This window comes from Haliotis cracherodii, unplaced genomic scaffold (assembly GCF_022045235.1).
Source record: "Haliotis cracherodii isolate W230 unplaced genomic scaffold, xgHalCrac1.p SCAF_3, whole genome shotgun sequence".
In the NCBI taxonomy this organism is placed as follows: Eukaryota; Metazoa; Mollusca; class Gastropoda; order Lepetellida; family Haliotidae; genus Haliotis; species Haliotis cracherodii.
This window is the reverse complement of record NW_027266286.1, coordinates 1,591,867-1,618,823: the sequence shown is the minus strand read 5'-3', so window position 1 is coordinate 1,618,823 and position 26,957 is coordinate 1,591,867. Positions and strand designations below refer to the sequence as shown.

The following is a 26,957-nucleotide window of genomic DNA, read 5'->3' as shown; positions in this document are numbered from 1 at the left end:
CATTGTCTCAACAGTGGAGTAATCGGCATTGTTAATATGTGAAATACACATGTGTAAATATTAGAAAGTTTTTTATATTGACATTGCATGTTGTTATACTCGCAATGTTGTACATGTACTCAATGGCAATTGTCCTCTCCAGCCATAGGCAACTGATGCATCAATAAACAGTGTCACTGAGATAAATGTCATACACGTACCTAATCTGAAAGTGCACATGTAATGTGAGCTGTGTGTAAGATAACATCATGCACTAACCTTGACCTTTCGGCTGATTGTCAGGGTAACCAGGATCTCCAGTTGGATGTTCGATGGCAGGTTTTCCTACATGATCACCCAAGAAGTATGGATTAGGCCCCCTTGGGGCATGGCTATATTGGCGTTGAGGGGAAAGGTCTCTCTCTGCTGGAACAGGTGGCGATTGAGCGTGGTGAGGTCCTCCCTCAGATGCACACCCAATACCCACTGAATACTGATCAAACATCGCTGTTTGGGGTTGCAGATGACGTGGTGAATGATCCCTTTGTCCCCAACGTGCTCCTGTAGGTGTTGCTAGGGTTGGCCTGGCATTTCCTCGCAGATTTGGTTGTTGATGTTGTTGGTCATGGGAATATGGTCTTTCAACTTGACCCTGGAATTGACGTTGCTGGTGAGGGGTATATGACAGTGATGGTCTGCCATTTCCTTGTAGATGTGATTGCTGATGTTGCATGTCCAGTGAATATGACCTTTGAGCTTGACCTTGGTATTGATGTGTCACATCAGGAGGGTGTGGTCTTTGAGCTTGACCCTGGTATTGATTTGTTGTGTCGGGAGGGTGTGACCTTTGAGCTTGACCTTGGTATTGATGTGTCACATCAGGAGGGTGTGGTCTTTCAGCTTGCTCCTGGTATTGATGTGTCACATCAGGAGGGTGTGGTCTTTCAGCTTGACCCTGGTATTGATGTGTCGCAGCAGGAGGGTACGGTCTTTCAGCTTGACCTTGGTATTGATGTGTTGTATCAGGAGAGAATGGGTTTGCAGTTTGACCCTGGAGCTGATGTTGCTGGCCGTGGTGATATAGCCCTACAGCTGGACCATGGAGCTGATGTTGCTGGCCGTGGGGATACAGCCCTACAGCTGGACCCTGGAGCTGATGTTGCTGGCCGTGGGGATACAGCCCTACAGCTGGACCCTGGAGCTGATGTTGCTGGCCGTGGTGATATAGCCCTACAGCTGGACCCTGGAGCTGATGTTGCTGACCATGAACGTATGTCCTTCCACTTTGGTATTCCTGTGGATTGCGCTGTGAAGGAGGGTATGATGTTTCAGTTTGACCCTGGTATTGCTGTGGATGAGCATTATGAGGTGGGTGTTGTTGACCTGTTCCAGTGTATCCACCAGCAGAAGCATCTCTGTTGTATGTTGATGAACTGTTACTGGCCTCTTTGGAAGATTGTAAATCAGAAAGACTGTGGACAGCGGGTGCAAGGCCTTGATCCATAAGGGATGTATGTTGGATAAACCTTTCCGCAGGAGGATGCTGGTGGAAGTCACGCGATGGGTCACTGTCGTGCAACATATACATACTTGTTTGTAGGTGTTGATCGTGTTGATCTCCCTTCATTGACTGTAAGTTCTGTGAAACATCGGGTTTCACCTGTTCCATCATAGACTGTGGACCACCATATGCTTGGCCAGGTCCTACCCCAGGCTGGGTTCCCCAGGCGATGCTTTGGTGTTGATAGTGATGTTCTGGCACTGCAAACTGTAAAACTCCTTGATTTGCTTCCAGAGTTGACTGGAACTTCTGTGTCACATCTGGTGGTTGAGGCGCCATAGACTGTGGGTCGCCAAATCCTTGGTTATGTGCAATTACAGGCTGGCTTCCGAGAGGGAGGCCATAGTGTTGATATTGTTGTTTCGAAGGGTCATATTCTTGACTGGGTTTCCCTAATGACGGATCCGCCTGGGATATTTGCTGGTGTGTTCCTAAGTGCATCATAGACCGTGAACCACCATATTCTTGACTGGTTCCAATGAGGGACTGAAACTCCTCTTGATGCTGTTGTTGCCTGGGATCACAGTGACCAAAAACTTCCGATTGCAAGAACTGTCCATCTTGTCTTGGTGATTGCGTGTATTGCATCTGTTGTTGTATAGGTAGGTGTGGTTGTTGTTGTTGCTGCTGGTGGTGTAGGTCACCTTCCTCTATCTGTTGTGGAAGAGAAGTGCCATGAGGAAGCTGACCTTGAAGATAACTCATTCTTCTGCAACTGGTCTGTTCCCTGTTACTATGGAGATAGCCTTACCTACAATCAGAGATCATGTTTCGTTTTACACGGTTTTGTTACCTGGATTTGCCAACCAACACTGCCAAATAGTATAAAGTAGGAACAATATTGAAAGGAACACCGAAATTTATTCAGAAATTATGTGTAAAAAAATGACATTGTGTAATTCGATATTATCAGTAAAGACAATACCAGGTCCATGCCCCGTAATCTTTGATGCACGACTTCTTCTGGGCATACTGGTATTCTTCGCCATTCCTCTTGAAAGGTCTGCTTGAGCTGTTGCAAATCCCTTCTGCACAGAACACCCCAAAGGCATTCAATCGGTGACGTGTCTGGTGACAGGGCAATGTTGTGACACCTTGCTGCCTTAGACAGTTGACTGCAACACGAGGTCTGTGAGGACACGTGTTGTTAACCTTGAACTCAAAGTTCTGACCTGTGCGCTGGGCAAATAGGATGACCACTGGACATACCATTTGTTCCATGTAACGTTGTGCGTCATGTTCCATTGCAAGATCACGCCATGTTGTATGTGATGGCAGTCGAGAGCATGATGCTACCACCACCGCACCTATCGTGCTCATGGACTACTGATGATAGTACCTCTCTCCACGCCGTCTCCACACACGCTGTCTACCATCTGTAAAGCGTGAACAGAACCTCGATTCATCAGAAAACATGGTGTATCTCCACTGCTGCTGTTGACGACATCCAAACTGCAGTAGCCACTGTTGCCTGGGGAGCCTGTGTGCCACAGTCAGACGCATTCCTCTGGAAGGACATCTTTATTTCAGACTGGCAGTTTTCAACCTGTTTTATATCGCTGACTTCGAAAGTCTGGTTCCTGTGGCAGCTCTGAAGTTTCCTTCAGTTCCATTCTCATTTAAATCAGACATCCCTTTACGGGTTACGTCAGAAAGACCTTTCATCCAACCAATCAAAGCGTCGCTTACAAGATATTGAAAGTGACCATCAGAATGTGTTGTAATCATGCAATCTCGAAAACATTAACACGTGGTATTTCCGAAAGACAGTTGCGGCCCATACGACTGATTCCGTTAAAATTATCATCTATCTCTCGCTTCCGGGGGGGGGGGGGGGGGCGTTGCACAGTACGTGGGAAGCACTGCCATTAAATCTCAACCATATATTAGACATTCCGGAATGTTCGTTTGTTCAGTTTTCAAAATGAGAGTGAGTGAGTGAGTATGGATTTACGCCGCTTTTAGCAATATTCCAGCAATATCACGGCGGGGGGCACCAGAAATGGGCTTCACACATTGTACCCATGTCGGGAATCGAACCGGGTCTTCGGCGTGACGAGCGAACTCTTTAACCACTAGGCTACCCGACCGCCCCTTTAATCGAGAACTGTGCCAACATATTTTTCAAGCGTAGTCTGAAATGGAAGTCACCAGGTTGAAATGTGTGCCGTAAAGCTCAAGTAAGCTGCTTTCTAAATGGCTGTGAGTCATTTCAATGGTCGGTCAAAGTTCACAAAAGGTCGTTCTGACGTGACCCGTAATGGGATGTCCTTAGATCTTTGTTTAACGGCAGCGAGAAGTTAGATCTTATTTTAATGAGATTGCCTTCAGTTCTGGTGGAGAAATGAATCTGTTCCTAAACGCAATAGTGCGTACATATCGATCCTGCCTGGGAGTAGTCGTTCTAGGCGATCCTCTACCCACCCTAATCTTAACCTGTTGTTTGCCCATATCGTTTCATCAGTCGAGATATCACACTGTTAGATTTTCAAAAGTGTCTGGCAACTGCATTATGTTATTGGCCAGCTTTAATCTTGTAAATTGGTGCAATTATTCATTTTCTGTGATGTACACTTCAGGAGGCGATTTCATTCTTTGTACCCGATTAATGAACCATGTGGTTGGGACGTTTATTGGCACATACAAGTAACCAGGGTGTGTGGCTGTGGACGGCGTGTAATACGTGTGCAAAGTGTGAGCTAGTTTGAATTCCGCTATTGGAAAGTGTGTCTGGTGCAACAAAGATGGTCATTTCCTTCTTTTAGCTGTAATGACATCGTTCCCGTCAATATTGTTCCTCGTATATAATCATTATTATTATTGTTGTTACCATGACATATAACCGAACCCAGAACCTAAAGTTATTTTTATTTTACAACCAGAATATGAAGAGGTCGTCATGGAAAATTATAAATACAAAATTCTTTGGAATAGGTCCGTATACAGGCCCCTATCCAGGCGAACAAACCTGATCTTGTCCTTTTTTATGACTCCAATGAAATAATACATATTATTGAATTCTCTGCGCCTTTGGACACTAATGTGTTTGACAAGATTCAGGAAAAATATGGCAAATATGTGGACCTCGCTTTTGAAATATCATGCTTGCATCCCATGTACCAAGTTATCCGACTCCTCATTGTTCTAGGTGCCTTAGGTTTGGTACCTCCCAATCTGTTGACTGGCATTGGGAGAGTACCCGGGTTTGCTGCCAGGAATACAGCCCTTCTGACAAGCAGGGTAATGCAGAAGGCTGCAGTGTTGGGGAGTCTTCACATTCTCCAAAATGTTCTGGGTGGGTTCGACTAGGCAGCGCTTCCTGGGAGAAGTCCCATTCGCTGTCTGGGCTGCGTGTAGAGGGGACAAGAGCCCTGAGCTGATGATAAGCCTAACCAGCCTGACTGTGCCAGGATCACCCAAACCCTCTTCGCTGTATATATTTGTTTTAATCCGTATAATTATAGATAAGAAAGTTTCATAAACCCGGGGGTGTCAGATACGATGTCGAAAACTTATTTTAAGTTAATATACTGTATTACATGAAAGCCATAGTCTGCGGCTGAGTCATAAACAAAATATGCCAACAAACACCATAATATATCCTATATCTCGTAACACATGTACAGCGTCCCTAATGCAGTAACACTGAAAAAACGGTGATAGTATCTGGGTCAACAAGCACTGCCAAAAGAAACTTCTACCAAATACTTGCTGCGCATCAACTGCCGTAATGATACATACAGAACTGTAACGGGCAAAGATGAGATTTACAGTAGGGCTGTGGTTGTTGTCATGGTGATGATCTGGTCGGAATTGTGTTTTGGAGGCACGGTGTCAAGGATCAATCATGAGATGTTTCAGTTTCACACGCATTGTACTTTGATAGGAAATGCAAAAGTTAAAGACGGAACGACAAAACAAATCACACTGACTGCTGAACATGTTTTCGAAAAGCTGACTGAACGCAGGGAACTCCTCGTTCAGATGAATGTGTTACGTTCTCCTATGAATAAATGTTCGTTTTTAATTGAATTGAATTTAAACCATAACAACGGAAGACTTTTCCTTCACTGCTGTTCCTGGTACGACGCCTTCTATTTTTAGCCCTGGCGTGTCATGAGGATCATAGGCAGGTTTGCAACCGGAAACAATTTCAGACTCTACTAATCCAAATAAGTTGTCTCCCTTTAGACGGGAAAATTCCTACTTTCGGTTTTAAAATACCTCGTTTTAATATACCCTGCTTAAACTCATTTGTTAATAATCGACTAACTTTTCCTAACATAACATGTAATAGCAAAATACCAACACTTGCTGTGTATCATATACAATTTAAACTGAAGAACGGGAGAAGATTTCAATCCCATGGGTATTCATAAAAGAACAAATCAAACCTTACATGTTGAATGAATGACAACCTAATAATGGTTGAAATATAATGGCTGGTGTATAACATAACCAGACAGTACTCACGTCAGGCTCGTGAATTCCAATCAGTATCATCCGATTGTGTCACTGGTAAATCTTCTCACCTGAGATCACACATGGTGTTGTTGGTTATGCTTGGGTTTTCTTACATCAGGTGATATATATCTGTTCTCGGCCGGAGGGTTGTGCACATGTCATGTACGTTTTAAGGGTAACTTCGCCCACTGCGGAGAAACTACCTAACGATACCCCCAGTATCCTATTTTCGCTTTCACATTGCCAAGTGACATACGGCGTATGTAGATAACTGCGTGGCCCAATGTGGTGTGGTGTACTGTAAACCTGTCACGGTGACAGCGGCCACCGCGGAGGGTGTTTATTGAAGAGTAATATGCCGTAAAGTCCCTAATGAGTGTAAGGGCCGGGTCCAGGGTCACGGTAAAGAGGTCTTAGGCCTTAGGAAGTATAGGTAGGACTTTAGTAAGGACCGGATTTAGGTTAACGATAAGACAGAAGAGTTAGACCTTTAGTACGGTATTGGTCTGGTGTCAGTGTAAGGTAGAGAGTCAGGCCTTTAGTAAGGGCTCGGTCTAGTTCAGGGTGGGGACAAGACTTAGACCAGTAAGGGCTGGGTCTAGTTCAGGGCGGGGACAAGACTTAGACCAGTAAGGGCTGGGTCTAGTTCAGGGTGGGGACAAGACTTAGACCAGTAAGGGCTGGGTCTAGTTCAGGGTGGGGACAAGACTTAGACCAGTAAGGGCTACCCGACTGCTCTGATAACAATGATAACGTGGCAGCAAACTTGTAAGTATTGCTGTTGATTCTGAAATAATCAAGTTATAATTTCGCTTCACAGTCAATATGTATTTCGATCTACTTCTTCGAATATAAAAATATTATCATAGCTTGATATTTTTCGTTGTTGTGAATTGCTACATATATTGTCGACACAGCTTTAAGCAAAATCCACTCTGATTCTATATGGAGAATTATAACAATGGTTTATTAAAATGATGTTCCAGCTTGGTTGGCGAACTTTTTTAAAATACGTTTCATTTGTTATCACTTTTAATTGTAAACACTCCTGTTTTTATTATTTCAATTATTCTCAAATTTTCAAATTTCAAATATCTTTGAAAAATTCGATTTTTTTAAATACATGTTTACGATGTATGAGCTGCTAAACTTCCATTTTATTTCATTATAATCTTACAGCCTCGCTTCACACTATCATGGAACGTCTCGAATGAATGCTAGACAAATTGTATCAATACTTTATAGCGGTCGGCCACTGTGCGGAAATAGTTATGTCCCTTTTATTTACGGAAATGTCCTCGGGTATGGAAAAATTACAAGCTGTGTAGTACTCTGTCGAATCAAAATGGAGAGGCCGGTAATTTCCTACCTGCAAAAATTAGTGCTATACGAAACCAAGGCTGTAAGTATTTATCGACAATCTTTTCTTTCTTCGTGTCCTCCCAGATATTCAACCGATGACAGTCACAGTCAGGACGTGTCAGCTTGTGTACATGGACACTAAGACATACCCTCCTCACATTCTGTCTTTGGGTAAACCTCAAGGGTGCAGGCTAAAACGGCACCTCAGCAAAACGTCACCGATTTCTCTGGCGAAAACGGCACCGCATTTGGTGAAAACGGCAACTATGTGACAGGCGAAAACGACACCTCTATTTTTACTAACGATATATCTGATTTATGTTATTTGTTACATATTGTTTGATGCTATTTACATGTTATTTCCTGTTTTCCAGTTGTTCACAGATAACTACATACATTCACATATATATACAGTTCTTCACAGTTTTCATCTTCATCACAGTTTACAATATAGGCCCATGTACCCACAGGGCCACGGATAGCCATACCAAACTGACTGTACTGATTAACATTTTTAATGTAATCAGTACAGTCATTTTGGTATGGCTATCCGTGGCCCTGTGCGTGTACCACCGAGCATTGTGATAGTAGCTGACTCAGGGGGCTAATTTCTAATGTAAACTTGTTTGAACTTTTCACAGTTATTGGTGTTTGTAAGAGACGATGTGAGTTTAATTTCATTTATTTTACATCAAAGCATATAGGCTAATGTTTTCACAATAAGTTAATTGCGCCTCCCAATCAGTCGGCGAGTAAATTGGAGTAGGGGGCTTATTTATAATGTAAACTTGTTTTAACATTTCACTATTATTGGTGTTTGTAAGAGACGGTGTGAGTTTAATTTCATTTATTTTACTTCAAGGCATGTCATGTTGTCACAATAAGTTGAGTTGCGTATAGGCACGGACGTATATACGTCTTTGGTATAGGCTAAGTTGGAATATAGTTGGAGTAGAGGCTAATTTCTAATGTAAACTTGTTTTAACATTACACAATTATTGGTGTTTGCAAGCAACCATGTAAGTTTCATTTCATTTATTTTACCAAGGTAAAAAAAAAAGTAGGGTGCCGTTTTTGCCAGGCAATAGAAGCCATTTTCGCTTGAGGTGAGGTGACATTTTTCGCCCATCGGTGCCGTTTTCGCCAGGTGACGTTTTGCTGAGGTGCCATTTTAGCTATAACCCAACCTCAAAGTGAGCGTGTTCAGTGTTTCATGAACCTGCCTAATTAACGCAGTGATGGCGGCAGTGCAGTTCAACTACAGACTGATGTTGGCACACTTTGACTCGTGCTGTATGCAATCAAATCGTTTTCCATCCTTTGGGTTAGTGATGGTAGGATTATCATGATAAGATTTGGGGATATTATTTCCGCCAACATTGCGTGGGTGCAGCTTATGTGAACGATGAATTAGTCCTAGTTATAAATTTTCCAGAGGAATACATATGCTTATGTAAAAATTGACTGAGGGGAGACAAAGATGTCCTCATTCTGGGTATATTGTTCCACAGGAACCAATACTCCTGGTGTATCGATTCCTCCACAACAAATGTTCAGGGGAACATATTTACTCTCACACAGAACATTTGGCTCAGGTTGCCCGCTACGATTTATTTCACAGATCTCTTGTGCCTCTTTAATCCTAAGGGTTAGAGTTAGGTTTAGGGTACACCGCTCTAGCCTCAGCCCTTGGGTCCTCTTTCCCATCAAGCATCCCTTGCCAATCAAACATGCATCTGCAATTGTTTGGGTTAGACACCCCTTTACAATCTTTAGGGTTAGTTGTGAGTTAGGGTATGGGTTAGCTATCTCTTTTAATGAATTACTCCAATGTATATCTGTACAATTTTTATCGAGTTTCAAGTTTCGCAGGGCTACAGCACATGCCCATAACGTGTGCTAATCATTTAGGAAATGAGCACTAAATATTTGTGATAGCATATGTGGTCCCATGGTATTGGTTGATTAGATTAAGACGTGAGTTCAATCTTCCACATGGCACTAATTGAAATCCCAAACAGTATGCTCAATAAAGTGCACTACTCCCCTTTTTCCCTTTTGTGATTTCAGCGCTTCTACATCGTTGGCTCCAACAAGACGGAGACCAAGTTCCGTGTTCTGAAGATCGACCGGACTGAGCCTAGAGAGCTAGTTGTTCACGATGATAAGGTAGAGACTGAATACAACTGACACAAGTTATCAGAAAAAACAGTTACTATTATCACAGGTTACTTTGAACAAGTTGATGATACATTTTGTTGTTATATATGAAAAACAAATTACCAGATAATAGGGAATATGGCAATGATATCATTCTGTGATTTTAATCTCCCTGATGATGGTGTCCAGGTTGAGTACAGTAAGACTGAGATCCGGAACATCCTGACGATGATCAACGTCGGGAACCAGACCCCCCTGGCCAGACGGGGAGGAGTGGGGCTCACCAAGACAGTCTCGGCGTTCGGTATTGTCGGTGAGTGACCGTGTGTACTACTGCTAGAGCTGTAATGATATGCTTTGGTGTGAAACAAAATATATCTTGATGGTATCGTCGTGAAATGATACCCAATACACTACATAAAACCACAGGGGGCACAGGTGGCCAGGTCGTCTAAGGTGCTCAACATGCTGGCTTATTGTCATGGAACAATCTGCCACAAGAAATCCGAGAAACAGAAAATCTGACAAACTTTAAAAAGACACTCAAAATCCAGCCTTTGACTCGATCAATCATGGTCCTAGTGCATTTGAGCTGTTGTTAGTTGGAAAATAACGTATGCAAATTCTTAATTTATTTAAATTTATTCTGTTTAATTTAATTAATTTTAACCATGCTCTAAAATTCGCTCAAGAATCATATTTGGCTCCATCAATTTGTCTGCCTCTCCAGATAATGATCTACTTGGTTCAATCTGCAGATTTTAGTGTGACTTTTTGGTATTTATGCAAAATCATATTTGGCTCCATCAATTTGTCTGCCTCTCCAGATAATGATCTACTTGGTTCAATCAGCAGATTTTAGTGTGACTTTGATTTTGGTATTTATGCAGAAAATATTTTAATATCAATGCAGACAGCAACCTTTTTTGAAGGGTCTGTATTTGTTCATATTTTAAGCTGTTGACTATATATCCAGGTGAGCTAATTGCTGTGGCGCTATTTCTCACTTATCTTTGAAATAAACTTACACACTGTGAAATGGTTTAACCCAACTAAAGGACTCAGGTTTCACAGCATCAAAATAAACAATTGCAAATGCAAAAGAGTACATGTAATAAACACACTAAATGTTGTATAACCTTTGTGTTATTTTTCCGTATCATGTCCCAGGGTTCATTCGCTTCTTGGAGGGTTACTATGTGATTCTGGTGACGAAGCGCCGCAAGGTGGCGCTGATCGGACCCCACACCATCTACAAGATCGAGGACACGTCCATGCTGTACATCCCCAACGACACAGTCAGGTTCTTCCACCCTGAGGAGAGCAGGTGACTACTGGCACAGAAAATACATTCAGGGCAGAACAGGTCCCCAGTATCCCATGCTTGTCTCCCTGTTGGGATTTCAGGGCAGAACAGGTCCCCAGTAGCCCATGCTTGTCTCACTGTGGAAATTTCAGGGCAGAACAGGTCCCTAGTATCCCATGCTTGTCTCCCTGTTGGGATTTCAGGACAGAACAGGTCTCCAGTGTCCCATGATTGTCTCTCTATGGGGATTTCAGGGCATAACAGGTCCCCAGTATCCCATGCTTTTCTCCCTGTTGGGATTTCAGGGCAGAACAGGTCCCCAGTATCCCATGCTTGTCTCCATGTTGGCATTTCAGGACAGAACTGGTCCCCTGTATCCCATGCTTGTCTCACCGTGGAAATTTCAGGGCAGAACAGGTCCCTAGTATCCCATGCTTGTCTCCCTGTTAGGATTTCAGGGCAGAACAGGTCCCCAGTATCCCATGCTTGTCTCCCTGTTGGGATTTCAGGACAGAACAGGTCCCCAGTATCCCATACTTGTCTCAGTGTGGGGATATCAGGGCAGAACAGGTCCCCAGTATACCATGCTTGTCTCACTGTGGAAATTTCAGGGCAGAACAGGTCCCTAGTATCCCATGATTGTCTCCCTGTTGGGATTTCAGGGCAGAAAAGGACCTCAGTATCCATAACTTGTCCCTCAATGGGGATTGGGTGGCCTGGCTCAATAACTCCACTGATTGGGTGGCCGGACTCAGTGACTCCACTGATTGGGTGGCCTGGCTCAGTGACTCCACTGATTGGGTGGCCAGACTCGTTTACTCCACTGATTGGGTGGCCTGGCTCAGTGACTCCACTGATTGGTGGCCTGGCTCAGTGACTCCACTGATTGGGTGGCCGGACTCGTTAACTCCACTGATTGGGTGGCCTGGCTCAGTGACTCCACTGATTGGGTGGCCGGACTCGTTAACTCCACTGATTGGGTGGCCTGGCTCAGTGACTCCACTGATTGGGTGGCCTGGCTCAATAACTCCACTGATTGGGTAGCCTGGCTCAGTGACTCCACTGATTGGGTGGCCGGACTCGTTAACTCCACTGATTGGGTCGCCGGACTCGTTATCTCCACTGATTGGGTGGCCTGGCTCAGTGACTCCACCGATTGGGTGGCCTGGCTCAATAACTCCACTGATTGGGTAGCCTGGCTCAGTGACTCCACTGATTGGGTGGCCTGGCTCAGTGACTCCACTGATTGGGTGGCCTGGCTCAGTGACTCCACTGATTGGGTGGCCGGACTCGTTGACTCCACTGATTGGGTGGCCTGGCTCAGTGACTCCACTGATTGGGTGGCCTGGCTCAGTGACTCCACTGATTGGGTGGCCTGGCTCAGTGACTCCACTGATTGGGTGGCCGGACTCGTTGAATCCACTGATTGGGTGGCCTGGCTCAGTGACTCCACTGATTGGGTGGCCTGGCTCAATAACTCCACTGATTGGGTGGCCTGGCTCAGTGACTCCACTGATTGGGTGGCCTGGCTCAGTGACTCCACTGATAAGGTTGCCTGGCTCAGTGACTCCACTGATTGGGTGGCCTGGCTCAATAACTCCACTGATTGGGTGGCCGGACTCAGTGACTCCACTGATTGGGTGGCCTGGCTCAGTGATTCCACTGATTGGGTGGCCTGGCTCAGTGATTCCACTGATTGGGTGGCCTGGCTCAGTGATTCCACTGATTGGGTGGCCTGGCTCAGTGACTCCACTGATTTGGTAGCCTGGCTCAGTGTGACGTGAGGGCCACTTTATGAATGTTGGACCTTGTTTGTAGGAAGCAATCATTCTTCGGTGTAACTATGGCAACCAAAAATTAATTTTTTAAAGAATGATAAATCTATGTTGATGATGAAACCAAATAGCAAGCCCTTTCCCCGGGCTGTATGTTGCTATATTTACCTTATTTGCGCTTCCAGATATGTGCGGATGTTCCAGAATGTCGACTTGTCCAGTAACTTCTACTTCAGGTATGTCACATGGTTCATTGTGTGAAGACAGAGAAATGTTTGTTGCTGGATTCCGCTTTTTTACGGAAATCATGTGATGTCATAAGGTCGACACAAAATGTTACTCCTAATATGGTCAGGTAGCCTAGTGGTTAAAGCGTTCGCTCGTTATGCCGAAGACCCATGTTCAATTCCCGATATGGGTACAATGTGTGAAGCCCATTTCTGGTGTCCCCCGCCGTGATATTGCTGGAATATTGCTAAAATCGGCGTAAAAACAAAACTGTGATGTTTCTTTATGTATTATTCAGGACCTACTGAATTCATCCGTAAGTCAGGTTATGTTTGTAGTTCATATGTTTAACGCTTTCGGTGACTTCGTAGACAGCATGTCATTGTATCCCGAGAGCATGCATCATTGCTCCCAAGATAAATTTTGGTCCAGACTTTGTTATTTACAGGCCACATATATATCTGAAATATTGCTGAGTTCAGCACTTAACAACAAACAAACAAGCAAACTTTAATTGTGACTCGCCGGGAGAAATAGGACCTTATGGATGCTAGGATCTAATTGTGTTGGGATGTCATAAAGAGGGACGTTTGACGTCATCTTCTGTAAGGTGGCCATGTGTGTGGACTCAGTTCGTAATGTAATAAAAAACATTATTTCAATGCATTTCAGCATACTTAATCAGACACTATCTCTAAAAACTGCAATTATTGCATAAACAGTCATAAGTCTGAAAATGGGTCTTTGCAGAAAATGAGTCCAAATATTGGATGTCATGTGTCTCTGTAATGAATATGAATTGAAGCTTATCAGTTGTATTTTAGTGGTCCCAACATACTGTTGTTTGAAAATTTAATGAGAAGTCAAAATGTGATCTTTCACCCATCAGGTACCTTATCTCCTGGTGTGTTCCAATTAATGTTATTCAAAATTCTATGAAATGTGCAAGGTGAATGTGTCAGTGTGAATTGTTTGATAGGCATTACTTAAAAGTTGACGGATGACAAAGTGGACACAATTTATGGATAACGACTTCTTGACTTTCTGTAAAGGTTACGTTTCGGTATAGATCCTTGCCAATGTCAAGGAAGGCATGCTTGACAATGTTTTAAGGATCTATACCAAAAGGTCGCCTTTGCAGTGAATACTTGTGTGTACTTTGTGTCAAAGCAGAGACCATATAATAGAGGCAACAATGATGACTGCAGTGAACGCGTTTCTGCTCGATTCCGGACAGGCTGTGCAGTACAAGCCATAGCACTGATGGTTTCGTGCATAGGCTAGAGGGCCGTCCCTCTATTATATAGTCTCTGGTCAAAGTGAGCACTGTTCCCTCCTCCAGCTACAGCTATGACCTGACCCACACGCTGCAGTACAACATGACCCCGAGCCTGGAACCGGGTCACCAGCCTCACTTTGACTCCATGCCATCCCCTGTTGCCGGCAACCAGGAGTTTCTGGAAGACATCGTGGCCCGGGTGCGGTCCCCCCGCCCCCCAGGAATGTCGACCCCAGGGGAAGATGGGGGGTTGCTGCGGGATATGAACAGCATTCCCAGGACCAGTCAGCTGAATCAGTCCATGGATGGCAGCCCTAGGCCTGGGGGTAGGTGGTCATCCTCATGATCCTGCTAGCTCGGTTTTTTTCAAAATGATATAAGTGTAGTGATGTCACATGTTTACAAGATCATCTTTAAAACTCTCACGGCTCTTGGTTTAAGTACGCTGCCCAAAGTGTGTGTGTGCTGTGGTTGTATGTGTGTGTATGTGCTGTGGTTGTATGTCTGTGTGTGTGTCTGTGTGTGTGTGTGGTGTGTGTGTGTGTTTGTCTGTTTGTGGTGTGTGGTGTGTATTTTTGTCTGTGTGTGTGTCTCTCTCACAGTCAATTAAGGCACTGTAATTCTCTGTGCATACTTCTGTCCATTACACATGCCAGGATCTTATATTTCATGATGCTTGAATTACCACATTCAAGCTGTTTTTATATATGGTGTACAATGGATGATCCTTGTGAATGTCCCAACAATTAATGCTGCAGGAAGGATGGGCTTTCTTCCATGTACATTTGTAGATATAGAATACACCCATTAAGTGAAATAAATCAAAGAAAAATCAGTGACTACATCTTTTTTACATCCACAAATAAAACTAGTTCTGAAGAAAGTTGTAAGTTGTGAACATGACCGCATCCCTCAGAAATCCATTTTAACAAACTTGCCCAGAATGTTTTAACAGTTTCCCACGCTCCCAAGGGGAGATGAGATATTGTATCTTTATTTAGTAAGCAAACATTAAAAAAATAGAATTTTTAACTTTGGTTTTAGCTGGGAAGGAATAAGTGGTTAATATTCTTTGAGTGATTCTTTACTGAAACCATTTCAACTTAGAATCCTGTGTACTAGAATTTTTTTTGAGAATATTGGAGTTCAGTCAGTATTTCATGAAAACTGTTTCTGCTACCTGGACATAGCATTAGAGGTATAATTAGACATTGTTTGAAAATTAACAATCCTAGTAAATATTTTTGTTTTAAAGTTTCACAGTAATAACTGTATACAAACATACAAAGTATGAGTGTGTGAGTGAATGTTTTTTGTCTTTGTACTTGCCTTCTTCGTTATCATGGTTAAGTAAAAAAATAAATAAAAAATAAAATTATTCACTTTTCATTATCTTGTAGATTGGTCTCCTGATGCCCAGGGCAGGAGCTCTTCACTGTAACGGAATAACAAAATATGAAACAAACAAAATTAATAAATTAATGCAGCAGTGTGACATGTTGCTTCAACTAACTAATCAGCTTTAATCTGCTAACAAAAAACAGAAAGTAACAATGTTGATCTCTCAACCTGTAGGTGAAACAGTGTATGGAGTTCGCAACAAGCCATGTGAGAAGTTTGTGTGGAACAAGCACCTGCTGAAGGGGGTGATGGAGGTCGTTCACTCCGACTGGATCATCTACTTCACCAACGGCTTCGTGGGACAGTCCAGTATCCTTGTACTTCCATGCTTGTGATTCTAAAGCTGCTTTCAAGCTTTGGACATTTATCGTAAGTCATAGAATTGCATTAGGTTTGGAGTGAGTGAGTGAGTATGGTTTTACGCCACTTTTAGCAATATTCCAGCAATATCACGGCGGGGGACACCAGAAATGGGCTTCACGCATTGTACCCATGTCGGGAATCGAACCTGGGTCTTTGGCATGAGGAGCGAACGCTTTAACCACTAGGCTACCCGACCGCCCCCATAAGGTTTGGATGATGGTAGAGTCCACAGACTGATGGTAGAGTCCACAGACTGATGGTAGAGTCCACAGACTGATGGTAGAGTCCACAGACTGAAGGTAGAGTCCACAGACTGATGGTAGAGTCCACAGACTGAAGGTAGAGTCCACAGACTGAAGGTAGAGTCCACAGACTGAAGGTAGAGTCCACAGACTGATGGTAGAGTCCACAGACTGATGGTAGAGTTGTCTGGCAGATCAAACATTTCATCTTCTGCTGGAACCAAGTAACATTGCATTCAGTGTGTGAAGTGCCAGATGGACAAGAAATGTTTGTTTTGTGGAGGATTTCAGTATCAGTTGCTTCAGATATCTTTTTGTGATGAAAGACAGGATATTGGTTTTCCTCTTGCTAATTATTTGAGATTTGCCTCCAGTTGTATTCCATCTGTTGAGTATACTACCGGTATTTACATCCTTGACTATCTCCACGATGTGAATGTATATGGCAAGCCCATATACCTCACTCTGATTGGTCGACGGTCCAACCAGTACGCCGGCACCAGGTTTCTCAAGAGAGGCGCCAACTCCGAGGTAACTTCCTGTCACATGACTTCAGCATCTGGATAACTCTTTCACCCAGACTCTCATGCTCAAAGATCAAATTTACGTGTGAAACTCTTATGTTCACTGACATGACTGTTATTACTTTTTGTTATTGTTAAGGGGGTCTGAAGATATTTTTTGCCTTTAGGAATAAAGATATTTTTCCACACACCACATCTCTTGAGCACTTTTGTTGACACTGATGTTCATCCTGACACTACTGTTTATGTAGCTTAGAAGATGGCCAGGGCCACTTGCACAAAGCCATCTTAGCACTAACATTATTGTAAGCCTATGTTAAAGTATGGGAGTTACGATCATCTTAGCGCTTAGATTATCATAAGCCTATGTTAAACAATGGGAGTGAGGATTATCTTAGGGTTAAGATTATAGTAAGCCTATGTTAAAGTAAGGGTGTTACGATCATCTTAGCGCTTAGAACGCTTTGCCCTGTTATGACGTATTCAATAATTTTAGAAAAACAAAGAATTGCTCATGTGAGGAAATTTAGTTATTTTATGTACACATTCTACAACCGAGTGAAATTTACTTTTCATAATGACATTTTGATTTTTGTAGTAACCCAGCTGGTGCAGTTAATTAACATCTTGAGCTTATATTACTTTCAGGGTGCTGTAGCCAATGAGATCGAGACTGAGCAGATAGTCCATGATGCATCAGTGACTTTCCTAGAGCATGGCAAGGTCACATCCTTCACCCAGATGCGTGGCTCCATCCCGCTGTTCTGGTCCCAGGACATAGCCAAGATGGTCCCCAAGCCTCCCATCATGTGTAAGCTGTGTTTCCTGTAACCATGGTAACACATCAGTGATAGATTACCCAGTAGTTGATAACACAAATGCACCATCAGCTCACATCCTGTAGTCTTGTGGTTATCATTCCCGAGAAACTCCAAATCCAATGCTACTACACCAGTTAGTTTGTTGTTTAATGCCGCTCTCAGCAATATTCTAGCCATATGACGGCGGTCGGTGTACATAATTGAGTCTGGACCAGGAAAATCCAGTGATTGTCATCATGAGCATCAATATACACAATTGGGATACGATGACATGCATCATTCAAGTCAGGGAGCCTGACCACCCGATCCCCTTAGTCACCTTTTACGACAAGCATGGGTTGCTGAAGACCTGTTCTACCCCGGATCTTCACTGGGGAGACAAGCATGGGTTACTGAAGACCTGTTCTACCCCGGATCTCCCCGGGTCTGCTCCTACACTAAACTAAGTTGAGGTTTCAAATTTTGAATTTGACATGAATGATCTAAAAATCTCTGGATTTGTTCAAAAACAATGTCACTGAATAAAAGCTTGTATCTTGATGTCATTGTTACCTTGGTTACTGAATTGGTTACTCTGTTGTGTTTCTGTGATGTATGCATGAAGTGTTAATGTATTGCTTCTGTTATTGTTCCGTCAGTGGACAAGCGTGACCCCTACGCCCACTCTGCCGGCCTCCATTTCAACCAAGTCCTCCTGAGAAACGGGGCCCCTGTCATTGTCCTCAATCTAGTCAAGGTATGTTTTTTTTTAATATAATCTGTTTCTGTGAAATTACTCCACCACTTCTCGACTTTTTTAATGATCAGCTTGTCAACACCAGATGGAAGTTCAGAGTTAACAATCAACCTTTGTAGGGTGACTAGAGTGACAGCTGGCCAGTCAGGTATGATAACAGTAAAGTCCTAGCACTGTGGACAATGGTTGCACTGGTATTTATCCAACTGAGATTCACCTGTACAGGGCTCGTGATCACAGTTGGGGTTGTCGCTATTGAATTATGTACAAATCTCCAGTACAAAATTGGGGGCAGTGGGGTAGCCTAGCAATTAAAGCGTTCACTCATCACGCCAAAGGCCTGGGTTCTATTCCCCACATGGGTACAATATTTGACAAGCCGTGATATTGCTGGAATATTGCTAAATGCAGTGAAAAACCATACTCATTCGCTCACTCTCACCATTAGAAAATTATTGTTTGTTGTGGAATGTTGTTTAACAGCCAGTGAACCTTACCTTGACTGTCAAGTTTGACTTGGAGTAAGACGCTCTAGTCACCCTTCTATGTTATATACACAACCTGTTTTATCAATTTACACTTATTGAAGTGAATTTGGCAGCCATTTTGGATTTTGGGTTCACAATAACTTTTGCTCACTATTGCACATTATGACACATAGCTTGCTTTCACGGAACAATTTCTTGGGATCCTGTCTCTATTTTAGGTTTGTTTTCTGTTTTATTTAGATGAGAGAGAAGAAAAGGCATGAGTCTATCTTGAGCGATGAATTCATAGACACCATAAACTACCTCAACCAGTTCCTGCCCCCTGAACACACGATTCAGTACATAGGCTTCGACATGGCCAGGGTCAACAAGAGGTATGTCTGTCACACATGATACAGTACACAGGCTTCCACATGGCCAGGGTCAACAAGAGGTATGTCTGTCACACATGATACAGTACATAGGCTTCCACATGGCCAGGGTCAACAAGAGGTATGTCTGTCACACATGATACAGTACATAGACTTCCACATGGCCAGGGTCAACAAGAGGTATATCTGTCTGACACAATACAGTACATAGGCTTCCACATGGCCAGGGTCAACAAGAGGTATGTCTGTCACACATGATACAGTACATAGACTTCCACATGGCCAGGGTCAACAAGAGGTATGTCTGTCACACATGATACAGCACATAGGCTTCCACATGGCCAGGGTCAACAAGAGGTATGTCTGTCACACATGATACAGTACACAGGCTTCCACATGGCCAGGGTCAACAAGAGGTATGTCTGTCACACATGATACAGTACATAGGCTTCCACATGGCCAGGGTCAACAAGAGGTATGTCTGTCACACATGATACAGTACACAGGCTTCCACATGGCCAGGGTCAACAAGAGGTATGTCTGTCTGACACAATACAGTACATAGGCTTCCACATGGCCAGGGTCAACAAGAGGTATGTCTGTCACACATGATACAGTACACAGGCTTCCACATGGCCAGGGTCAACAAGAGGTATGTCTGTCACACATGATACAGCACAAAGGCTTCCACATGGCCAGGGTCAACAAGAGGTATGTCTGTCACACATGATACAGTACACAGACTTCCACATGGCCAGGGTCAACAAGAGGTATGTCTGTCACACATGATACAGTACATAGGCTTCCACATGGCCAGGGTCAACAAGAGGTATGTCTGTCACACATGATACAGTACACAGGCTTCCACATGGCCAGGGTCAACAAGAGGTATGTCTGTCACACATGATACAGCACATAGGCTTCCACATGGCCAGGGTCAACAAGAGGTATGTCTGTCACACATGATACAGTACACAGGCTTCCACATGGCCAGGGTCAACAAGAGGTATGTCTGTCACACATGATACAGTACATAGGCTTCCACATGGCCAGGGTCAACAAGAGGTATGTCTGTCACACATGATACAGTACACAGGCTTCCACATGACCAGGGTCAACAAGAGGTATGTCTGTCACACACGATACAGTACACAGGCTTCCACATGGCCAGGGTCAACAAGAGGTATGTCTGTCACACATGATTCAGTACACAGGCTTCCACATGGCCAGGGTCAACAAGAGGTATGTCTGTCTGACATCACACATAAGGCTGCATCAAACAAACCAAGGCATATATATACTCTGCAAAAAAATAAACGTAAAAGTGATTTTTAGATGTATATTTTATATCAACAGATGGTAATCGATTGTTCAAAATTTGCACACATCATTCTCATTGACCTAGGTACATATGGCACACATGGAACAGTAGATTTTTCTAGGTGCAGGTCATCTGTGCTCAATAAATTGTATGGCCACCTTTAGAGTCCTAAACTGACTGGAGTCATCATTCCATGGAAGCAATCAGATCCCGAGCTGTGGCCTGGGGAATGTTCTTCCACTCTTCCTGCAGAGCTTGTGCCAGCTGGTGGAGGTTCTGTGGTTGATGCTGACGTGCTCGTAGTTGTTGATCCAGTGCATCCAATAAATGTTCGATTGGTTTTAAGTCTGGAAACCTGCAGGGCCATGTTAGTGGTTGTACTCTGGGAAAGCTTGTAACAGCATTCAGTAACTTGTTCTCCAGTAGTGTCACATGGTCCAGGATCTGTTAAGGTCACGTGTTGTCCCGTGTGTCTGATAACTGTCTTGTAATGGTGCTTGGTGCTACGTGGAAAAACCTGGCTACAGCTGAAGATAATTCTCCTGTTTGCAGTCGGCCAATGGCATTGTTGTGTTGGGTTTCCATCAGTCGTGGCATGTTTTCGCTGTTCACTTGCTGTAAGATTCTGATGGCATCCAAATGAAAACCCAACGGGTTTTTTACCCCAACAAGTGATGTTGCACGTGCATGTCATGTTGGTGTCATTTGGTGCAAGGCTCTCTCTTGGTTGTGTTTTTGTGATTTTTCCATCTTTTCCAAACAAATCAATCCCAATCTATGCTGAAATGATGAATTGATTTTTGGTATCAATTTTGTATGGATATCGGCAACATTTTTTTACTACTTTTGCGTAACACGATTTCACTACTATTGCATTTCTCTTTTTGAAGAGTATATGTTCTGTAAAGGTTAGATCACACAAAGATACACCTTGGTTTTTGAGGTTAGGTAGATCTGTAGAAAGATATTGTCTTTAATCTTGTCAGTTGGAGATTTCCTGAAACAAGGATCATTTTGCAGAAAACTACCCATGAAGATCCAGGGTAGAATAGGTCTTCAGCAACCCATGCTTGCTGTAAAAGGCTACTCACGGGATCGTGTGGTCAGGCTCGATAATTTACATACCGTCGTCATATAGCTGGAATATTTCTGAGTGCAGCATTAAACAACAAACAAACAAACAAACAATTTGAAGAACCCATACAGACATGATGATATACCTATGGAACAAATGGCTTCAGCATCCAAAGTAACCTTCTAACCAACACATTGTTGATTTTGTTGCAGTTGCAGTTTTGTGGTGAACCTAGGTTGATGTTTAATGAATTTACAAACGTTGAAAATATTAAATACATTTGTTCCATCTTGTCCAGTGTTTTCACAATTTCATGTGCATTTAGAATCATTTCTTTAATGAAGTCATCTTTATGATGACAGCTACTTCCATCAGCTGCATCGTATATCTCGTCTGTATGACATACCAGCGCATCATTAACCAAATGAGAGGCATGTTACCGTGATTGTCTAGCTGAGACTTGATTGTTTTAAGGTTGCTGTGATGTAGCTGGGATATTGCTGACTACAGCATTAAACAAGAAACAAGATGAATACATGATAATGTTTGCACAAGGTAATACAGCCAGCCCCACCACTACACCTTCACTGTAGGTAACTGGCCTCTCTCCCGTTAATCACATTGGCTTCGTCATTCTTTGTACATTCATCCTACCTTGTGTAAACAAATAATCATGTATATACATATAAACTCTATACACTCACTCAGCATTCACCTGATGAAGAGGCAAGAAGTAGCTCTGAATGCATAAAAAATAATAAAGGTTTTTATCTATAAAAAAGTGTCACGTATTCATGTTCTCCTAACTTCTGCCTAGCAACACTTTAAGAAACAAGATATATGCTGCAGTTGACACAGTGTGATGTATCTTGCAGGAAGGACACGGACGTGCTGGTCCGTCTGGCCAAGATAGCCAAGTACTGCATCAAGCAGACGGGCTTCTTCCTCAGCATGCCGCCCGCCCAGTCTCAGGTTGTCCTCAAGGATGAAGAGTAGGTCAACCACTCTGTATGGATGGATGCATGGATCATGGATCATGGATAGATGAATGATGGATGGATGAATTGTGGATGAATGCATGGATTTATGATGGAAGGATGGATACATGGATGGATGGATGAAAGCGTGGATGGATGTATGCATGCATGGAAGCATGGATGGATGTATGCATGGATGGAAGCATGGATAGATGGATGTATGCATGGATGGAAGCATGGATAGATGGATGTATGCATGGATGGATGGAAGCATGGATGGATGGATGTATGCATGGATGGAAGCATAGATGGATGGATGTATGCATGGATGGAAGGAAGCATAGATGGATGGATGGATGCATGGATGGAAGCATGGATGGAAGGAAGCATGGATGGATGGATGTATGCATGGATGGATGGAAGCATGGATGGATGTATGCATGGATGGATGGATGGAAGCATGGATGGATGGATGTATGAATGCATGGATGGATGTATGCATGGAGGGAAGCATGGATGGATGTATGCATGGATGGATGGATGTATGCATGGATGTATGTAAGCATGGATGATGGACGCATGGATGTTTGGAAGCATGGATGGATGGAAGCATGGATGGATGGAAGCATGGATGTATGGAAACATGGATGTATGCATGGATGGAAGCATGGATGATGGATGGATGGATGATGGAAGCATGGATGGATGGAAGCATGGATGTATGGAAGCATGGATAGATGGATGGATGGATGGATGGAAGCATGGATGGATGGATGCATGGATGATGGAAGCATGGATGGATGGAAGCATGGACGATGGAAGCATGGATGGATGGAAGCATGGATGATGGAAGCATGGATAGATGGAAGCATGGATGGATGGATGATGGAAGAATGGATGGATGGAAGCATGGATGATGGAAGCATGGATGGATGATGGATGGATGTATGGAAGCATGGATGATGGATGGATAGAAGCATGGATGGATGGAAGCATGGATGATGGATGGATGGATGTATGGAAGCATGGATGATGGATGTATGGAAGCATGGATGATGGAAGCATGGATGATGGAAGCATGGATGTATGGAAGCATGGATGATGGAAGCATGGATGGATGGAAGCATGGATGATGGAAGCATGGATGATGGAAACATGGATGGATGGAAGCATGGATGATGGATGATGGAAGCATGGATGGATGGAAGCATGGATGATGGAAGCATGGATGGATGGATGATGGAAGCATGGATGGATGGAAGCATGGATGATGGAAGCATGGATGGATGGAAACATGGATGATGAAAGCATGGATGGATGATGGAAGCATGAATGGATGGAAGCATGGATGGATGGAAGCATGGATGATGGAAACATGGATGGATGGAAGCATGGATGGTGGATGGATGGATGGATGGAAGCATGGATGATGGATGGATGGAAGCATGGATGATGGATGGATGGAAGCATGGATGGATGGAAGCATGGATGATGGATGGATGGAAGCATGGATGGTGGATGTATGGATGATGGATGGATGGAAGCATGGATGATGGATGTATGCAAGCATGGATGATGGATGGATGGAAACATGGATGGATGGAAGCATGGATGGTGGATGGATGCATGGATGATGGATGTATGGAAGCATTGATGATGGAAGCATGGATGGAAGCATGGATGATGGAAGCATGGATGGATGGAAGCATGGATGATGGATGGATGGAAGCATGGATGATGGAAGCATGGATGATGGATGGATGATGGATGGATGGAAGCATGGATGATGGATGGATGGAAGCATGGATGATGGATGGATGTATGCATGCATGGAAGTATGGATGTATGGAAGCATGGATGGGTGGATGCATGGATGGATGATGGATGTATGGAAGCATGGATGATGGAAGCATGGATGGATGGAAGCATGGATGATGGAAGCATGGATGATGGAAGTATGGAAGCATGGATTCAGGTTTCTTTTAGAAGGGGGAGTGCACTTAACATTCAACATGCTGGAAGAATGCTAATAATTCACAAATAATTTCTGTCATTTTTGTTGAAAACTTGTCACCAAATGATTATGTAATATGTGTACATGTTTTTTACATTTGTAAATGCAAACACCCTCAGTGGAGTTATTCGTATAAAGGGGTGAGATCAAGGGGAGAGGGTCTAACACTTCTAATTTTTGTTTAAAATTTGAAAATTATTTAGGAGTGTTCATTTTTTATATGGAGGGGGGTGTCATGATTAAATGTTACATGTATTTACTTAGCTTTTGGACACTGTATATAGGAAAACCAAAATTTTCGCATCTTTTGTTGTCCTGTTCTCACTGTGAAGCATTTTGTATCAGGGTAGCACAGCATGTCTGGTAATTTCTCACTCCTGTGAAGTTTCCTCGTGTGTAACTGATCTTGATTTATGATGGCTGGAGGAAATGATTTGAATTAAGTAAAGACATCATCCTACTCCTAACTGTCTCAGCCGTTACCTCATTCTTTTCCTTGACCTCAGGTTCAAGGGTATTCAAGGTCATCGTACAGCAACTGGTTTACGCCAGACTGGCATAGTTCGGACAAACTGCGTGGACTGCCTGGACAGAACCAACACGGCACAGTTCGCAGTTGGACGGTGTGCGATGGCATATCAAGTAAGTTTATCCATCATGTCAGAGTTTTCTCCCTGTCACATGTGGACACATTTTGTCTGACAACACATTGTTTTTGTCTAACCAGTTACTCGAAAGTTCCACATAGAGCCCTCACACATAGAACATTACAGAAGTGTCACTAACATACTATCACCGTCCGCGGTATACCAGACCAGAAGTTTACACACCACACTAGTATCTAAATATGGTAAGTTCCTGACGACTGATCACTGTCCAAACACAATGCAATAAGCGTCTACCGAATCTCAACAGAAACAATGTAGCACAGTTACAATCATTGTCTAACAATGTGATACACCGCCATGTGACAAACTTACCTGAGCTTCACAGTGTGGGTAGCGCTATTAATCAGTAAGAGTAGACCGATGTTAGGGAGGACATCCATTCACAATGACAGATAACAATAGGACTTGTTTCCCTTTCAGCTGTATGCCCTGAATGTGATAGACAAGCCCCACTTGGAGTTTGACACCGACTGTCTGAGGTGGGTCCATGTCCTGGTTGTTTAGCTGTTTTACATAACAAGTGATATCCATTATACTACCCATCATTATGAGAATAAATAATTACAAACTTACTATTGCCGTGTGCTAGAACCCAACAATCCAATCTTCCACATACAGCTGGTTAGGATTGATCCAAACGTCCTGTGACTGTTGTAAGAGGCACTCAGTTGTTGTAACTGTTGTGTAATGGCCGTCATGTTGCTGTTGTGTAATGGCCGTCATGTTGCTGTTGTGTAATGGCCGCCATGTTACTGTTGTGTAATGGCCGTCATGTTACTGTTGTGTAATGGCCGTCATGTTGCTGATGTGTAATGGCCGTCATGTTACTGTTGTGTAATGGCCGTCATGTTGCTGTTGTGTAATGGCCGTCATGTTGCTGATGTGTAATGGCCGTCATGTTGCTGTTGTGTAATGGCCGCCATGTTACTGTTGTGTAATGGCCGCCATGTTACTGATGTGTAATGGCCGCCATGTTGCTGTTGTGTAATGGCCGTCATGTTGCTGTTGTTTAATGGCCGCCATGTTGCTGTTGTGTAATGGCCGCCATGTTACTGTTGTGTAATGGCCGCCATGTTACTGTTGTGTAATGGCCGTCATGTTGCTGTTGTGTAATGGCCGCCATGTTACTGTTGTGTAATGGCCGTCATGTTGCTGTTGTGTAATGGCCGCCATGTTACTGTTGTGTAATGGCCGCCATGTTACTGTTGTGTAATGGCCGTCATGTTGCTGTTGTGTAATGGCCGTCATGTTGCTGATGTGTAATGGCCGTCATGTTGCTGTTGTGTAATGGCCGCCATGTTACTGTTGTGTAATGGCCGCCATGTTACTGATGTGTAATGGCCGCCATGTTGCTGTTGTGTAATGGCCGTCATGTTGCTGTTGTTTAATGGCCGCCATGTTGCTGTTGTGTAATGGCCGCCATGTTACTGTTGTGTAATGGCCGCCATGTTACTGTTGTGTAATGGCCGTCATGTTGCTGTTGTGTAATGGCCGCCATGTTACTGTTGTGTAATGGCCGTCATGTTGCTGTTGTGTAATGGCCGTCATGTTGCTGATGTGTAATGGCCGCCATGTTGCTGATGTGTAATGGCCGTCATGTTGCTGTTGTGTAATGGCCGTCATGTTACTGTTGTGTAATGGCCGTCATGTTGCTGATGTGTAATGGCCGTCATGTTGCTGATGTGTAATGGCCGCCATGTAACTGTTGTGTAATGGCCGTCATGTTGCTGATGTGTAATGGCCGTCATGTTGCTGATGTGTAATGGCCGCCATGTTGCTGATGTGTAATGGCCGCCATGTAACTGTTGTGTAATGGCCGCCATGTTGCTGATGTGTAATGGC

The 26,957-nt window shown here is 43.5% G+C and overlaps 2 protein-coding genes across 4 annotated transcripts in view; one reads left to right on the top strand and one right to left on the bottom strand.

The window, feature by feature from the left end:
* Positions 1-6,284, bottom strand: part of LOC139473980 (protein mono-ADP-ribosyltransferase PARP14-like) — a 31,388-nt gene extending 25,104 nt beyond the window's left edge. For 2 of the 3 annotated variants that reach the window (XM_071256843.1, XM_071256846.1), the window contains exons 1-2: positions 6,014-6,284; positions 259-2,291 (exon numbers count right to left, since the gene is read on the bottom strand). In XM_071256843.1, the coding sequence (XP_071112944.1) occupies positions 259-2,245 (1,987 nt within the window). In that variant the 5' untranslated portion in view covers positions 2,246-2,291; positions 6,014-6,284. The remainder of the gene's footprint in view (positions 1-258; positions 2,292-6,013) is intronic. The other variant, XM_071256845.1, reaches the window with a different exon arrangement.
* Positions 6,285-7,282: 998 nt separating this feature from the next.
* The window catches only part of LOC139474482 (polyphosphoinositide phosphatase-like), a 36,209-nt gene continuing 16,534 nt past the window's right edge, over positions 7,283-26,957 (top strand). Inside the window, exons 1-14 of the mRNA XM_071257521.1 lie at positions 7,283-7,406; positions 9,437-9,535; positions 9,716-9,839; positions 10,697-10,853; positions 12,793-12,843; positions 14,178-14,440; positions 15,690-15,824; positions 16,551-16,651; positions 17,293-17,455; positions 18,104-18,201; positions 18,930-19,063; positions 22,332-22,448; positions 24,954-25,089; positions 25,536-25,594. Coding sequence (XP_071113622.1) covers positions 7,350-7,406; positions 9,437-9,535; positions 9,716-9,839; positions 10,697-10,853; positions 12,793-12,843; positions 14,178-14,440; positions 15,690-15,824; positions 16,551-16,651; positions 17,293-17,455; positions 18,104-18,201; positions 18,930-19,063; positions 22,332-22,448; positions 24,954-25,089; positions 25,536-25,594 — 1,694 coding nt within the window. The 5' untranslated portion in view covers positions 7,283-7,349. The remainder of the gene's footprint in view (positions 7,407-9,436; positions 9,536-9,715; positions 9,840-10,696; positions 10,854-12,792; positions 12,844-14,177; positions 14,441-15,689; positions 15,825-16,550; positions 16,652-17,292; positions 17,456-18,103; positions 18,202-18,929; positions 19,064-22,331; positions 22,449-24,953; positions 25,090-25,535; positions 25,595-26,957) is intronic.